The sequence below is a fragment of the Delphinapterus leucas genome, chromosome 17 (assembly GCF_059928025.1).
Source record: "Delphinapterus leucas isolate spDelLeu-1000000601 "Yukka" chromosome 17, BTC_Dleu_Yukka2, whole genome shotgun sequence".
Lineage (NCBI taxonomy): Eukaryota > Metazoa > Chordata > Mammalia > Artiodactyla > Monodontidae > Delphinapterus > Delphinapterus leucas.
In genome coordinates this window covers 45,107,451-45,125,000 of record NC_143145.1, presented here as the reverse complement: position 1 = coordinate 45,125,000, position 17,550 = coordinate 45,107,451, and the positions used below count along the sequence as shown (strand labels likewise).

The window sequence follows — 17,550 nt, the reverse complement described above, 5'->3', positions numbered from 1 at the left end:
TTCTCCCAGTCTTTGTGCTGGCAAAACGAGCCACAGTATCGGGCTGTGTTACAGCCGCTGCAGGTTTCACTCGCTTTACGGCCACAATTCCAGCAACTCTATTGGAGAAGGCAGAAGAAAGTGAAATCCCAGATTATTACATTGACCAGGCTAAAGTCTAAGGAAATATGCTAGGCAGCACTACCCCCTTATTTTTCAGAACTATAAGAATGAAAAGTCCAGGTGTGTATGTGTACACACACTAAACACCCTGAAGATGCAGGTTTTGGTGTAACTGCCCAGATTTTCTGCCAAAAACTATTATGACTTCTAGACAAACTGGTTGAGGCTCTTTTCCATTTTTACTATAAAACCCCTTCCCTTTAGGTTAGTTATCTTCACATCTAAATTCTCTGTTCACCCATATTAACAACCGCGACATCTAAATTTTCTCCTTTCTAATACGACTACCACCATGGAAAGACTCAAAGATAGCACTCCTGGCAGAAGCTTCTTCCTTCAAGACACTAACACAAAGGGACTATGAGGATGCTCTATTAGATTCAAAGGAATATAATGGACTAGATAGAGGATTCTATCCTCTGCTCTACCACAGACCAGAAAAAGTAGGGCATGTGTTTAGCTCTTCCCGCTGCAATCAGTTATTCACTGTACCTGACAACCAAATGGTAGGAAAGTCTTGAAACAATCCCCTTTACTTCAGCTCCCTAGAGATTGGATCCTTGGTTTGTTTTTTCTCTGATATATTTTAAGCACCCACAACAGTGCCTGATATATATATAGTAGGTGCTCAATAAATATTTGTGAAGTTTTAGGACCCTAGCAAGCCTACTGCCAATCTCCACTGGTGCTTTCCAAGAAGTGAGAAAAGACAGAAATGAGGCTGCCTCTGAGATAAAACACATTGTGAATCTGGGGACAGACATACTAGAGATGGAAGAACCCCTAAGTGGGACAGATCCTGGGGAATGAGGGAGTGTCAGGGAGGAGACTAACAATGGCAGTGCCCTAAGGACCCTTCCAGGAGAAGGGGGAACCTCAGGAAGCCAACTTGAAACGTTTGTGCTTCCTTTGGCAAGACCATCCCCAATGTGAAATGTTATAGCAAGTGATCTTAGCTTTTGACATTAATATTTTATCCTGTATCTGCCTTGGTTTTATTTTCTTGCAAAACAAACTTCCGACTGTAATCTGGTAACCCCAACCAGCTGATAGTATGTAGCTGTGTCGCAGTTAAAATACCTTTTTTAAAGCCCTGATATATATGGATATTAAAAATCTCCCCACTATGTTCCCTGCAATTATTTTGCTTTCAGCATGTTGGCTGTGTGGCTTAAGGTGGGCTCATAAGCCTATTAAAATGCCCCAGTGGAATGTCAGCCCATCACCCTGGTCTGTGTACAGCTTCACCACTGTGCAAAATATGCAAAGCAATTTTTAGCACTCATTCTAATTTGGCTAAAAACTAAAGGAGCTCCTAGAGTCTTTCAAGTGCTGGAAGCCTAAAAACTCAAGAACTACAGCTTAAAACTTTTAGAAAGAACTCAGCCCTATGTTCATATTTCTTTACCATTTAGAAATTATGGCCCATGAAGGGAAAAAAAATTAAAACTTTAAGATCACAAACACTGGCCAATGGAAGGTGTTTTAAGTGGACATAGCTGAAGAAATCTAGAAGCTTGATTTATATGTTAATATCATAAATAAAAATGGAATTAAAATTAATAGTACCAGAACAAAGTAATTTTATTTTCCTACTTCCCTTTAATTTAGCCAGGAAAATGTCCCAAAAAATATGTACCTCTGATCAGAGGCTTCATTACCAAAATTAGAAGCCCTTCTTTCTCAAAATTAATTCAATCTTATTGCAAGGACAATGGTTCCACAAAGGCCTGAACAAACATGGGCCTGGCCCATCCTCCAGAGCAGCGAGGTATGACACTCATCACTCAGGAAAGTTGACTTCCTTGAGCTTTAGGCATTTAGAATAATGGCAGCTGGATCCTGGAACAAACTCAGAAATAAGTGAAATTCCTAAATAACATCAGAAAATCCCAATTAGAGAACACAGACCCAGATCCAAAACAATATTTTAAGGAAATTAAACATCTAATCTGAGTTAAGTGGCTTCTTTAGGAAATACCCTGGTGTGAGTCCTATCCGCTTTCTGGCAGAGGCACATCTTGGCAGACACAAGGCAGTAACTGCCCAGTTCTCAATGGCTCCTTCAGATTGAAATCAGATGTAGGCAACCTTCTCAATTTAAGTTGATTAAACACACAGACTAAACCAGGTAATTACAAATGCATGTGTTGGGGAATGGAAAGAGGAGACAGAATGGGGACTTCTTTATTTTTTAAAGTGTTTTCAAAGATGGGAACAATTTTACAAATAAAAAAGTGGAATTGTGCCAAATATAGAAACAGATGTTTTGGATTATGAAGCTGCTGGGAATGGAGCCTTTTTGCCTAGCATTTCTGGATTCTGACCCAGGATTCAAGGGCTCTGGCTAGTTTTACCTCCAGTCCCACTCCGAAGTTGTTCAATCCCATTCATTTACCACCCACCACTGAGACAAAAACAACCTTTGACTTTAGGAAGGTGCAACAAAGAGCAATTCAAATGAGCCGGTGGGAAAAAACCTGCATATTTTTTATTGCTGTTGACATTGCATTGCCATGAATGTATAGGGAACTTAGCTCAAGTGTTCAACCAATGGAAACCCCCAAAGTGCATATTCCTCTTTAAAAGTTCATTAGAAGACAGACACAGCAATTTCTATTAATTTCTCCTGGGTGGCTCTACCAAATTTCCTGTTAACTAATCCATACCTGTAAGACTGATGCCTGACCACTGGCACTTGGCCTCTCAACCATCACTTCTGGGAACTGTGCAATGTGCAGAATCTTATGAGTACTCTAATTTTAACCATTTTAAGTTTCTAAGCTTTCTGCCATACACAAAGGTGGAAACTGCAAATTGTGTATGATACCCAGGGGTGTAACTGTAGGGCAGGGATTAAGGTGGTCAATGGCTTAATCTAATTTTATATTTTTCAATTTGTGCTTTTCATATTCAGGTTAGTATTACCTGATAGTTGCTTATTTCTTTCATTCATTCATTCATTCATTTTTCATATAACTGAGCTTCCCTTTCAGTCCTCTAAGCAATGATGCTGGTGACTGAATTACCAAAATAGTAGAGAAGTCTCGAGAATACCATTTCATAGCAAATTTCATTCCCAAAGCCCATGGCACTTTATAGTCTCCCTTTATTTGCGATAATATTATTCCCTTTTCAGCATAAGGAATGTTTTCCTCCCTATTATGGGAATCAGCAATTGGCCAAAATTAGGCTAGCACTCAGATGAAAAATAGGAGGCAGACGCAACCCTCCCTTTTCTAAATGTACTGGTGCTACATAGGGAAATGGAAATGATGAGTTGAAGCTTTGGGTGCCAAAGCTGCATGTCAAAGATTGTTGATACTTGTTTCATATCAGCAATTCTTTTTTGTCCCTAAGAACAAAATTATTTCCTTCATCTTGTTATTTTAGATAGAGAGAGAATGGTCTTTCTGTCCTACCAGCAAAATAATATCCTTTCTGGTTCTTACTGTTGGAAATTCCTTTTACCAGAAACAAAACATTTTCTCCTAAGAAGTTTCTCCAGGTCTCACACACCTATAATTCTCCAGAAAAACCTTTGCACGCAAGTGATGTTCAATGAATAAAGTAGAATGATTATAACTAAAATTCTCAAAATGTAAATAACTTTTATAGTAAATGATTTGCCTAGATATGAAATTACATAGGTAAGGTTTGATTCACTCAGGTCTTTGCACTGCAAACCAAATACTCTTTCCAAAATGCCACGCTTTGCCTATTTCAGATCTTTCTTATAGCCTGTTTTGGCAGGAATAAGGTTAGGAGGGCACTTCAACCCTGAAAGTAGACAGAGGTTGAACCAGGAAGTTGGAACACCAAAGACAAGGTATCATGGTGTGTAATGGAAATGGCTTCCAATTTTGAGTGGCTCCAGTCACCCTTTCTTGGTTTTTCACTTCCAACTATATCACTTAGTGGATTCAGAACTACAGGCAAGTTACTTAACCTCGTAGAGTGACAGTACCTATAAAGTAGGAATCATAACGATAGGGTTATTCAGGATTATGTCAGTGCTAACTAAAGTGTCCTGATGTTCGGTGGGTCCTGAATAAATGGCAGGAACTAACACCACCTCCTCCTCTTGACACTGGCTGAAAGCAAATGAGACTACATACCATCTCTGCATGGCACAACCTTTACAATTAGAAAGCTCGTGGCCTTGTGCCTCCCTTGATAGGCATTGACAGCTACACAGACAGAACATGAGCTTACTTCCACTTATACGTCATTAGTGGCCAGTTACTTTTTCTCCTTCCTCGCTGCCCTCAGACCTTCTGATTTACCACTACTGACCTTTTCCCCCTTCCTCCTTTTAAAAAAAAACTTCCCTTATTGAAAGTCCCTCTAACTTTGGTTTCAAGATAATAAAATTCTGTTTCTTATACTATAACCTCTTCCTCATCTAGTTTTTCATTTTCCCCTAAATACTTGGCAAGGAGGGAAGTTGGCATAAAGAAAAGAAATATCCTTTCCTTCCTACACTCTACCTTGGTTGGCAGTCATGGTCTTAAACCATTAGCTGTACGAAAATGACTCTCAAACCTTCCTCCAGCCTTCATTTCTTTCCTGAGCTGCTGTCTCTTATTTTCAATTGCCTGTTCTGTAGAGCCACCAGGATGCTCCTCTGTCACCCAAGTCAGTAATCCCTAAACCTGACTCTGGTGTGGTCCTTTTCAATCACTGGCAACGCTCAGGTCAACGACTTTGTCATCTCATTGGAAACTCCCCTGAAACCTCTCAGTGCCAAACCCTACAGACCCTGCTTCCCCCACGGTCTCCCTTCCTTTCCAATCTCACGGTTACTATTCCTTCCCTGCCCTTCCTGTTAGAATAGCTTCTTAATTGTTTTTTATTTTTTCTCTCTTACATACCCACACTGCTCTTTATAAGGTGACTTGTTTATAAAAGACTTCTACTCATCTTATTTGTACCTCTCAACCACCTTGCAAAGTGAGTTATAAACATTATCCCAGTTTTATAGATGAGAAAAACCAAAGTTCCAAGAGGTGAACCACTCCATATCATTCCAGACCATCCAATACACCATGAACATCTATGGATTCAGACAGCTGGTCTTTTAATAAATGAAACAAATAAGCAAAAATCTTAGGTAACATAGAATCAGCTCATACTGTGAGAGCTCCAAATTCTTCTGGGGATCGACAGGTCTGATCAGATTGTGAGGTTTTAATGGAAGCCATGCTGGGAGACTGTGTGTAGTAACTGTGTGGTGACTACCTCCTACTGAGTCCACTTAGTCCATCCCCAGAGTCTGGGCCGCACTGCACAGGATCCACTGGGGATGGCTCTATTAATTCTAGAGGGGGTAATGAAGATGAACCTGTCAGAGTGACCTGTTCACACTATTAGGGCTCAGCAGGTTCTGGAAACAAAGTTTAAAGGTTCAGTCAGTGTTTCTGCTTAAGTGCCACAAAACCACCCAATATAAGCGTGTGCACTTCTGCACCTATCTAGGAATAATGAATAAAGACTGTTTCAATCACGGGGAAAATATCACTTTAGTGGCTTAAACTCGAAACTAACTATTGGAACAGCACAACTATTTGCTCTCTGTTCGAGGCTCAATTCCAGCCATGTGCTTTGATCCCCTAAGCCAGAACAAGTTACAGATCTCAAAGAAAAGCTGTGGCAGGTTCCTTTTGAAATAGTCCAAATCTAACAATATTCACTGGAAAAAAAGACTCTATATGTTTACAGATAGGAACCAGAAATGAATATAGAAAAAATTAAAATGGTTGAAGATGGCCAGATTCACTGAATTTCCTTTCTTTTGATTTATGCTAATGCTAGCATTACATTCTTGATGAAATATGTAATACACGTTAAAAGAGAAAGTACAGAAAATGTCATTTGCTTGTGTCTGCCTAGGCAGTCCAGTGTCATTCTAACAGTTAGTAATAATGATTATTAGTCTATAAACCAAAGTGAAATTAGAGAACTGGATGGGAATACCCTGAAGGAGTCGAGTGTACTGCCGTGTAGCTACTAAAGAAGTGGCCTGAGAGGCAGGCACCTAGGCTGAGGCTCAACATGCACTCTCCTGGTTTTCACATTAGACAGCATAAACTATTCAGGCCTTTGTGCTCTATCTGCCCTTTCCAATCTACAGAGGAAATCTGTCTGTCTAGCTGAATTAAATAATTGATTTGAACTTCTTAAAATGTTTTAACTTTTGTTGTTTATGCACACACACAAAAAAAAAATGACGAAAGGTTACCTTTCACAAAAAACCACTGGGCAGATCAAAGCCAGTAAGTTTTTAAAGGTTTAATGCTTAAGGAAGATCACCTGATGTGTACACCCCAAACTCTGCATGTCTACTGAAAAACCACAACTCTCTCCCCTCCTTGTCAGCTGGCCAATCATCAAATCCTGCCCCCCTTTTTTTTTTTTTTTTTGCGGTACGCGGGCCTCTCACTGTTGTGGCCTCTCCCGTTGCGGAGCACAGGCTCCAGACGCGCAGGCTCAGCGGCCATGGCTCACGGGCCCAGCCGCTCCGCGGCATGTGGGATCCTTCCGGACCGGAGCACGAACCTGTGTCCCCTGCATCGGCAGGCCGACTCCCAACCACTGCGCCACCAGCGAAGCCCAAATCCTGCCCATTTTATCTCACGGGTTCAATTTTCTCCACCCCCAGCACCACTGCCAACCATCTTCATCCAACCATCTTCCTCCTCATCTGTATCCTGAAACAGATCGGTCCCTCCTTTTCATTTCCTCTCATCTCTCTCCACACTGCAGCCTGAGTGATCCTTCCAAAACACTCACCAGCCACATAGTCATCTTGTTTTCAAAGCCTAGCAAAGCTTGCCTTCCCATCTTCCCTGCACGAAGGCACTGACGTGCACATAGACCAAAAAAGCAGTGATGAGGCAATGTGGGGGTGGGGTGGGAGGTGGGTGGAAGGTGGCTGCTGAACAGCTCCTGATTATCCTTAAGTATCAGATGAAACAAAATTTCTTCCCAGAAGCCTTTGCACTAAACTCTACTAAGACTCATAATTTAGTGATCTGACTCTTCTAATGAATTATAGTGAACAAGAAGGTAGGAACCACTGTATCTTCAGTGCCTAGCGCTGTCCCCGACACAGAATAATTTGCTATTGACAGAATAAATAAATAAATGGATATAATTTAGAGTAATATGTATCAAATAACAAACTGCCCTGGGCAGGTTGCAAACCTGATTTTTAAAAAAATGTCCATAGGGTACAGTTTTAAAATCTGTATCCAAAAATGACCTTCATGATGCTTATTTCATTGTTCTGGAACAATGTAAGGACTGACAGCATGCTGAGAGCTCCAGCGTGGATCCTGCCAACCCCTAGCTGCATGACTAGCCATGTGAGCTTCCTCACCTGCAACATGATAAAATGATTACATCTCAAGGTTCTAGCCACCGTATGAGATGAGAAAACCAAAGCTTTTAGAGGTTTAGTGGTTTTCTTGAAATCACAGAATTATAATAGATGGAGCCAGGAATTAAATGTGGCTCTCTGGCTCCCAAACCTTTCCTCCTAGCATAGTCTACTTTAAAATCCTTGAGAAATGTCACCGAAGACAAGGGTAGTGCTATTAAAGATCAGTTTTTCAAGATACCCAAAAAGAAAGAAAGAAAACAGTTACTTTGGAAGATCACTCATAGCTAGGTTATTTCATCCTATCTACTATTTCTAGTTACTGCTCGATACACCATATTTTTATAATGCTCAATACCAGTGTCAAGCTCATATATTTTTCTGGATAAATATTAGAAATAAAGGTACACAGCTTATAGATACTAAAGAAATACAGCATTATTAGCCAGATATAAAGACTTAATTCTCAATTTCTCTAAGATATTTATCTTTAGAATTTAGTGACCTATAAAATACTCTTAACATGCATAACAGCCCTAAAACGTTCATATGAAAGTGATAATGTTTTAATGATGGCAACAACTGTGCCTCACAGTATTACTAACTTGAATAGAGCAGGACAAATTCTGTCCAAAAGATGCTAATAAAATTTGTGTTTTCTTTCAAAAAACACAAAACAAAGTCTTTAAATATCTTAGCCATAAGATGCCAGTAAAATTGAATTTATGTCTAGTTTAATTCAACAATGGAAAAGTCTGCAGTTAAAGGGCAGATACACTTCCCTTTGTCCCTCTTTTCCCGAGAAACTTTCAAATGTTGAAAATCAATTGCTTTTGTCCCCTTGTTATTCATCTGCTACACATTAAATAGAAACTCTGGGTATCGAATAATTCCCACAGGGTCTTTCATCTACAGACAAGCCTGGTACAAATTAAATTCTTGCTCTCCTTCACAAATTGTAGATATGTGTTTTAGTGGACCGTTGATTTATCAGCTTATGCTGTTGCTAGTTCAGCATGGTGTGACTAGCTAACTGTAGTCCTTATCTAAGGGTCCTTTGGGTTGGGGATTGTGGTGATGTGTTAATGCAGAGCGTTACCATGTTGCTCTGACTTTAGTCTCTGTTGAAAGGCATTCTGTTAGACACTGTGTTTTAGTTACTTCCCACATCCTTCCGCCATTTAGGCTACGTGTTTATGTGTTTTAAATACACTGTAATAACACTAAATAATATTACCTCTGGCAGTGATGTTATGGTATGAAATGACTATCATAATGGTTATTACAAATAATGTGCAAAAACAGACTGTGCAGAAGATCTCTTAGAAATGTTTAATTGATGCAAGCATTGGTTTAGCATTGGACTTCAGAACCAATAGTTAAGGAAGTGACTTTGATCCCTGGCCTGCAATATGTCTTCAGACTACACAGCTTACACAGGGTCTCTCTCCTAAATCCCAGCTGTTAGAAGGAAACCACACACATATGCTAACACACACACACACAACAGAATTCTGAATCTAAATAGTGCTAGGAAGTTCTAAGAATTTCACTTTAATCTGTTACCCACCAAATATATTAAAAACCTTTTTTGGCAGTTGTTCTTTTAGGCCTTTAATAAAAACAAAATTTGATCAGCTCTTGGTCAACTCCCCAAGTGCCAAGCCTCTCCGAATTACTCCAATTCCCCCCACCAAAGATTCGTTTGTCTCAACTCCAATATCCACCTTTACTTGTGATCTCCTGAAATCGAAAAGGTCCACCCTCATTAACGGAAGCATCTCCCCAGGGAGTCTTCCATCGGCACCTCACCTCGCTCGAATCTTCCTGCTGGTTGATGACAGCGAGAGCATCCTCCGCCGCCTGCCGCTTGGCCTCTGCCACCGTGCGCTCCATCTTGGCGCGCTCCGAGGTGATCATATCGTGCGCCTTCCGCTCGGCCTCGGACACGGCCTTCTGCAGCTCGGTCATCGCCTGCCGCTTCACCTCGTTGACCGCCTCCTCTGCGTGCCAGGCGGGCCGGACCGGACAAGAGAACAGCTCTCTGTTAGCGCGGGACCTGGGCTACGATCGCTGTTACACAGAATGCTAGACAACACGCATGACTTTCATCCCAATTACTGGGCAGTTCTTCCGGCTGTCTAAAGAACCACATTTTGGAAATTCATTTTAAGAGAGCAAAAGGGTGAGATTTTTTCCTTTAATTTACACTCCTGGGGATATCTTTTAAACTACTGTAGCATCACTACAACTTTTCTACCAAACTAGTACCCCAGAAAGGATTCTGAGACCAGACTAAGTAGACAAAAGGCGAAAATAACCACAAGAAACCTGCCTGGATAATTCAGACGCAAGAAGAAGGTGTTCTGCCACAATGCAATAGGTTAATATGAACACAGGGAGTACAGGGGTAAAGCTTTCAGGGAAAGAAAGGAAAGGAACAGATTTTACACAGACACATATGTAAATGCAAAGTTATTTTGCTAGTAAAAGATACAACACACAATAATGAAATTAATTTAATGCAGCCCTTTTAAAGAAAATTGAAGATGAAACATACAGAAGATCCAGCTTTTCTTTTTCTTGTCATTTCCTGAGTAATGTGGACATATGACTCTATAGACTAAATGGTAGGGATTTAAAAAAAAATTATTTTCTCATTTCCAGACTTTCAACTGTTGTCCATCTACTGAATCAAATATAAACAGTCTTGCATAACCAACTGTTGCACTAGACAAATATAATTGAATCATACTGCAGGCCAAAACAATCAGGCCTGACTACAAACCTGCAAGGTGTCAAATTAGCTCTTTATTTTTGGCTGTGGAAAGGGTGCAAAGATTTGACTAATGTACAACATAAGATTGACAACTAAAACAAGTAATTTCCATTTAAAAAAATTAACTGTTCTAATTAACAAGGGAAAATATCCTCCCCCTGAATTAGTTTATCTAATTTTCATCTTTATTCAAAGAAAAATGACAATGATTAATTGAAAATTTAATAAGCAGTAATTATTAACTTGGCAAACCTACTACCAATTAACACTCTATTAAAACTAATTATGACATGTTTCATTCAAGTGTTTGCACTTAATTGTTTCACTCACTTGAAAAGCACCTTAATTAAATGCTCTGTTTAATTAAAAACATAGATTCCTAATAAAAATGTTTTACTGTAGATAAAAAATGTTAAGAGATGCAAATACTCCTACAGTTCCTTAAATTTCTATAGTTATATTTCACACATCCATAGTTCATGACTTGAGGATCATGAAGAGCCCTCCACTAATAATTAACCATGGTGACTTTTGTAGCCTCCACCATTTTCCCAGAATTATTTCTGAAGTTTGTTTATTCATTTGTAATTACTGTCTGCTAGATTTTATAAACTAAATTACAGGGAAAGATCCAGACTGGAAATATTAACTAAAATATGTTAAGCCTTTGTTGGTTGCTTTAAGATATGTATTTAAAATCTGAAAACAGAGCACACTGCACAGAGCTGGCAGCACCTTCTTCACCAGGAGGTGAAAAGATGCCTTTATTATCCTATCATAAATGACTTGGGGCACCAGGGAAGCACTGCCCTTCTAACTATACAGTCAGGGTCTAATTTGGTTTGAATATTCAAGGTGTATTAAAATTCTATCTAAGTGGTAATACAGGACAATAATTTTTGCTTACGATCAAAGCTGTAGCTTGACTAATTGTATATGCAAATCAGGCAATTTATATTTAAATTATGCATTCCTATTCTAATCCCACAGGCACATACAGATCAGCAAAGAGAATTGGTAGGACATGTGCAAGGTGCTTGAATATTTATTACCAACTGCAAACATTCACTGATCGTTTGAAAAAGAAATATACTGAAGAAAACAGTTGCAATTTAAAAACTATATTTATGGTAGACTTTTTCCAATTTTATAAAGACCTTTAAACTTCAGAGTGTGTTTTGTTATCTTTGCGGTTGCTTTAAAAAATACTACTTTTAGGGGAAAACTGATATGGCCTTCGACATTTGTTAGGACTCCAAATATTTAATATGTATATCATTATATTATATTGTATTATTAGGATTACATGCAAACTTTGAATACGGTCTGTAGGTTAAATAATTGTGTTGTATGAATGTTAATATCCTGATTGTGGTAACTGTACTTGTTCTTAGGAAATGTCCTTGTTCTTAGGAAATACACACTAAAATGTTTACGGTAAAGGGACATCATGTCTGCAACTTACTCTGAAGAACTGAGGTGAAAAATATAATGCACAACAGAAAAAGAGGGAAGGAAAGAGGAAGAGAGAAACAAAAGACATCAAAGCAAATATGGTGAAATAGGGAAAATTGGGAGAAAGGTATATGGGATTTGTTTTTACTATTTTTTGCAACTTTTTCTGCAAGTTCGAAATCATTTCAAAATAAAATGGTGCAAAATATTACATGATGTACTTTCAAGCACAGGATATACTTTTTGCAATTATAATTTTCTCTGAAAAGAAGATGCATGGGCTATAGTACATTGAATTTTAGAGCTCTGCCCCTTTGATATCTTTCAAATGCTTTAAACTTGATTTTATTTACTTATCTTTTGTCACAAAGGTAGTGTATAATAGTTTCATTGCAAAGACACACTTTATAGGTTTTTTCCTAGGGAAAAAAAATTGCCCACAGCCAATTTTAGACTCTTGCGGGGGAAAAGCTTTCAAATTTTAACAGGCTGAGTGTAGATGTCCTGTTCTGCCTTTGGTGTTCTCCTCATGTTGGAATGCCTTGACACTTCGAACACTAGAAATGCTTTCTAAGAAGTCTATAAAGATAAATATTATAAGCAGTTACTTGAGAATTCCAGGTGCAACTGTCACCTATACTTTAGAGATTCAATATACTCCTTAAAATTTAGCATCTATCCATAGAAAACAATTCCCAAACTGTTTTTATGCAGCAGATTAGGGATATCACTATCCCTAAGATAGTGGTAAGAATACAAATTTAATGGACACTATTTACAAGTCAGATTTTAGACTGAAGACCTAATGTAGATGGATAGGCACATATTAAAAATATTTGAAACATGGTTTGATAAGGTTTAACCCTTCTTAGAGAATGCATGGACACCACATAAACAAGGATTGCTCTTTCCCTCCTCTCAGAGTCCCCATGATGCAAAGTACACCCAGAAATGGTTTCGGAAACCCACAAAACAGACAGTGAAGAAAAATAATAGTGGACTCAATAGATTACAACATGTCAAGTTAAAAAAAAAAAAAAACGAAACTGATTAAGTGGAAAGTACATAATGAAGTTTTGAATCTGCTTCCAAATGCTTACCACTTATGGTAGGATTTCCTTTGTGCATAGCTATTCAAGTTGACTTTCCAACAAAGGTGGTATATTCAGAAAAATCTGCTCTCACTTCACAGCAGTCAAACAAAGGCTTGAGTAGATAATAGCACAGAAGGAATTTGGATTGCACAAGACTTCACTGTCAATTTTTCTTTATGAACTATCAAGATTTAACTTAAATACACATAAATAGGGAAATGCAGAGATTCTATCCCTCAACATAAAAAGTCGTCCTTGTGCTATCCAAAATGGCAACTCTTTGTACCTATTATTGGAATAAATTGAACTGACAGCTTAAAATTGGGGAAGAAAAATGGTCAGAAGAAAGATGTAGCAATTCCTTCTCCAGGTAGGTGGCACCCAGCACATTTTAACATCTTATGAGTATCCCATGACTATTATCCTGGTAGAAAATCTTCTTAGAGGCGATGCTCTAAATCTGGTAAGACTATACAGATTATACACACACACACACACACACACACACACACACACACACACACACACACAGACATATATAAACCTTAACCTTTAGGCTGTGCAAGAGATCTTTCTCTGGTTCTTAATCTACACTGCTATACTATCAGATTTTGAAACTCCTTGTCACACTTACAAAAAGAGTTATTTCTTAGAAAATTTAAAAACAACCACAAAACTCGAACAAGAGCCAAGGGACCAGAGTCACCAAGTTGCACAGAACTATAGACATAGCTGTGTCAAATCAAAACCCAAACAGAAATCTTCTGTGGGAAAAAAAAACCCTTTCCTCCTTGATTGGGGTTCTCAGCCCTATACCCGTCTGATCGTCTGCAGAAACAGCATTTTCCAGTTTCTCAACTCAGACAAACTATTTTAACGGTTGAAGTTATAGTAGCTCAAAGCCACATTATGTATTTGTAATGTCATTTTTAACTCTTGAAACAGGTTTGTGCTTTATCTCCTGAGTTGATTTCTTTTTAAAAATAAGGTTTTGGCTCAACTTTTATAGTGCTGGTGTTCTACCAAGATTCTGCCAGATCTGAACTTCTTTAAGCCCAATAAGTCAATGAGTCATCAGAAACTTAAATCTACTTCAAAATGCAGAACAATATCCCTTAATGGAAATCAGATAGTATACATGGAAAGGAAAAATAGAAATTTAGCAACTTTGTCATTTAACTTAATTTAGTTCTGGTCATTGAATATTAATTAGCACAAAAGATCAACTTTAAAAACTGGTTGTAACCATAAAATTTCTGCGTGCCTCAGCAAGTGAACTAGATTTGCTGTGATACATTTAAAAAGAATTCAGGAGATATATGTCAATTATACCCCAATTAAAAAAAAAATTAGAAGGGAAGGCTGAAGTAAAACACCAGACTTTGTTTTCATGAAGGAAAAATTGCATGCAATCTGAGACCTCAGGCTTCCAGCCTGAAACCATTATAGCCCCTGAAAAATGGGGCTTATAACAGAAGCATCACCAGACTCTCATTACAGTAGCACTAGCAGATGCTACTAAAATAAAAACTATTTCATGTTCTAATCAGGCCTGGTTTAAGAATATTCATCAGGATTTTTAAATTTTGTGTGTGGGGGTTTGTTTTGTTGTTGTTAGCAGTAAAGTCCCTTCTTGTCATTCTTCACGTCACTTCATTAACAACTGCACACAGCTGCCAGAACACTAAATTCGTGTTTTTAAACAATTCTTACCAGCTTTCTTCCAGATCTCCTCTGGCACATATCCAGAAGCAGGCCTGTGAAGGAATTCCCGATGTGCATCTATGAAAAGGATAAAAATTGGTGGAGAGAGGAGGAAAGCACCATAAGCACTGTTATGTCATTACACAGGGTAGAAGCAAGCAATGCCCCCTATCTCGGCTTCTCTACAAAAACATAGTTTTAAAAGGCTGGGCACCTCACTTCTAAAAAATAAACAAAAATAGCAAGACCAGTCATCAGAGCACAAGGAAAACAGGTCATTGGTCTAAATGCCTTGTATGCTCAAAGCCAAAACAACTCTAAATATTTCATTATACGATATGATATTTGGGAACACTGCTCCCAACACTCAAGTATGGGAATTTCTATGGGTATATTTTATTTTATTAAAGAAAATAAACTGTATCTGGTAATTTTCTTTTCTTTTCAAAGTCAAATTGGTAGTTAGAAAGTCAAATGTTAGGGTAACATAATTTTCACACAGCTCTGATTCTACCACCTTTCAATAAATGGTGAGCCTGACTCCATGGCTAACCGGCTCTAACAATTACTTTAAAAAATCTTGATGAGCATTAAAAATTCTCACAAAAATTAGATCATATGGATTTGACATGGATGGAAGCAAGAATCATTCGAATGGATTCACAGATAGTCAGTTGACCAAATATAACTAGTACATGACATGATTTCCGGAAAAAAAAAAAAAAAATGAAGTTCCACTTTAAGTGAAATGCTGTGCTTTTATGCTGACCAAATTTTAAAAGTTTGAGAAAACGGATCATAATAAAGCTGATGTAGGAATGCTCACCTCCAAAATAACATCTTCATGAAAATGACATGAAACCTTTTATATATGTTTTTATATATGCTTGAAAGTAAAGTGTACAGTCTTTCAGAGAGAAAATATGCACTAAACTTCTTCCATACTGGATTTTCAAATGAAAGTCTATGTATTTAGAAGTTTGAGGGGAAGAAAAAAAATCATTTTAACTTTTATAAATATAGCAATCTTTCAACCCATGATAAATTTCAAATAATTGAAGTTTTCTCTACATGTATAAGAAATGTTAAGTAGCAGACTTTTTAAAGAATACTCTATCTAATGTATGGCGAAGATCAAAAGAAATTCAGTCCAGTTTTCTATATTTTATGGAGCTATGGAATGAGAAAAGCACAATCAGTTTAGCTAAGTATATCATTTTATATTTGAATGCCTTAGACACATTTGAATATTTTGAATCCTTCGAGGGTACATAGATTATCAGTTGGCCAGAACATAAAATTTCCACAACTATTCTGAATTAGCAAAACCTTATTATAGCTTAGTGAAGGGCATATGGAAACTCTCTGTACTATCTTTGCAATGTTTCCTTAAGTCTAAAATTATTCCAAATATAAAAAGTTTATTTTTAAAAGTTTACGTTATAATTTTATGACTACTTGATAATCAAATGGACTGGAAATACCCATGCATTCTCATGTACACATTCATTTCTATACAGTAAATGATGAAAAGCAAAATGTCTTTATTTAAGTAATTTTCATTTGCTAAAGAGCTTGATAAAACCGTTTGATGCATATACGACTTCCAAGAAATATCACGTGCCTAATTAGATTTGTCAAAATTACCTTTCACATCATTATAAAGTGCAGTCAAGTTCAAGTTCACATTTAGCCACATGACACAGTGAAACAGAGATTTACTTAAGACAACTTTTAGATATTTATTTTTAGGAGAAAAGACTTTGGCTTAAGAATAATTTACTGGATAAGAATAGATTTGTAAAGTCTGAAGACAAAAAAAATGCTTTCTCCACAGTAGCAAAAAAAAAAAAAAAGAAAACAAAAATTTTTCCATTTATTGGGTTAAGGAAAGAGTTATAACTTTATAAAAATTATTTTTTAATGGACTATTATTATTATAGGGAACAGGAAAAGTGATGTTAAGTTATCCAAATACTAATTACCAGCCCTAGGCAGCACAGGCAGAAGAGTTAGTTCTAAAGCCCAGAGAAGGTGAATCTTGGCTTTGCCACCTGTTCTCCCTGTGACACTGGGCAAGTTAGTTTCTCCATGTCTCAGTCACCACATCTGTAAAGTGGGGACAATACTACAACATTTGAGATTGCTGCTGTGAGGACTCAGCGAGGTACTTCCTACTACATGCTTGGCATGGCACATCCTAAACTCTGATTAGATGTTAGTGCTACTCCCATCATTATTATTTAGCAGGTTGCCCAGTAAGAATGGATATACAGTCATCCTTTGGTATCTGAAGGGGACCAAGATCCGAGAATGTTCAAGTCCCTTCTATAAAATGGCATAGTGAATAGTGCTGCTCTGAACATAGAGGTGCATGTATCTTTTTGAATTGCAGTTTTATCCAGATACATACCCAGGAGTGAAACAGAAACAGACTCACAGACATAGAGAATAGACTTGTGGTGGCCAAGGGAGAGGTTGGGTGGGGGAGGGATGAATTGGGAGCTTGGGGTTAGCAGATGCAGACTATTATATATAGAATGGATAAACAACAAGGTCCTACTGTATAGCACAGGGAACTTTATTCAATAACCTGTGATAAACCATAATGGAAAAGAATTTTTAAAAGAATGTATATATATGTATAACTGAATCACTGTGCTGTACCACAGAAATTAACAACACTGTAAATCAACTACACTTTAATTAACAAAAAAAAAGCATGGTATTTGCTTTGGATGCTAATTTGTTTGCTACATACATCCTTTCCTATACTTTAAATCATATCTAGATTACTTATAATTTATAACACAATGTAAATGCTATGTAAATAGCTGCCAGCACATGGCAAATTCAAGTTTTGCTTTTTGGAACTTTCTGGATTTTTTTTTCCCAAATACTTTTGATGTGTGCTAGGTTGAATCCATGGATGTGGAACCTGCGGATATGGAGGGCCAACTGTATACTTATTTCCT

At 37.7% G+C, this 17,550-nt stretch overlaps 1 protein-coding gene across 1 annotated transcript in view; it reads right to left on the bottom strand.

Moving 5' to 3' along the window:
• RUNX1T1 (RUNX1 partner transcriptional co-repressor 1) overlaps positions 1-17,550 on the bottom strand; it is a 125,367-nt gene that overhangs the window by 4,160 nt on the left and 103,657 nt on the right. The window contains exons 9-11 of the mRNA XM_089898931.1: positions 14,585-14,653; positions 9,356-9,546; positions 1-98 (exon numbers count right to left, since the gene is read on the bottom strand). The exon at positions 1-98 is cut by the window's left edge and continues 4,160 nt beyond it. Coding sequence (XP_089755057.1) covers positions 1-98; positions 9,356-9,546; positions 14,585-14,653 — 358 coding nt within the window. The remainder of the gene's footprint in view (positions 99-9,355; positions 9,547-14,584; positions 14,654-17,550) is intronic.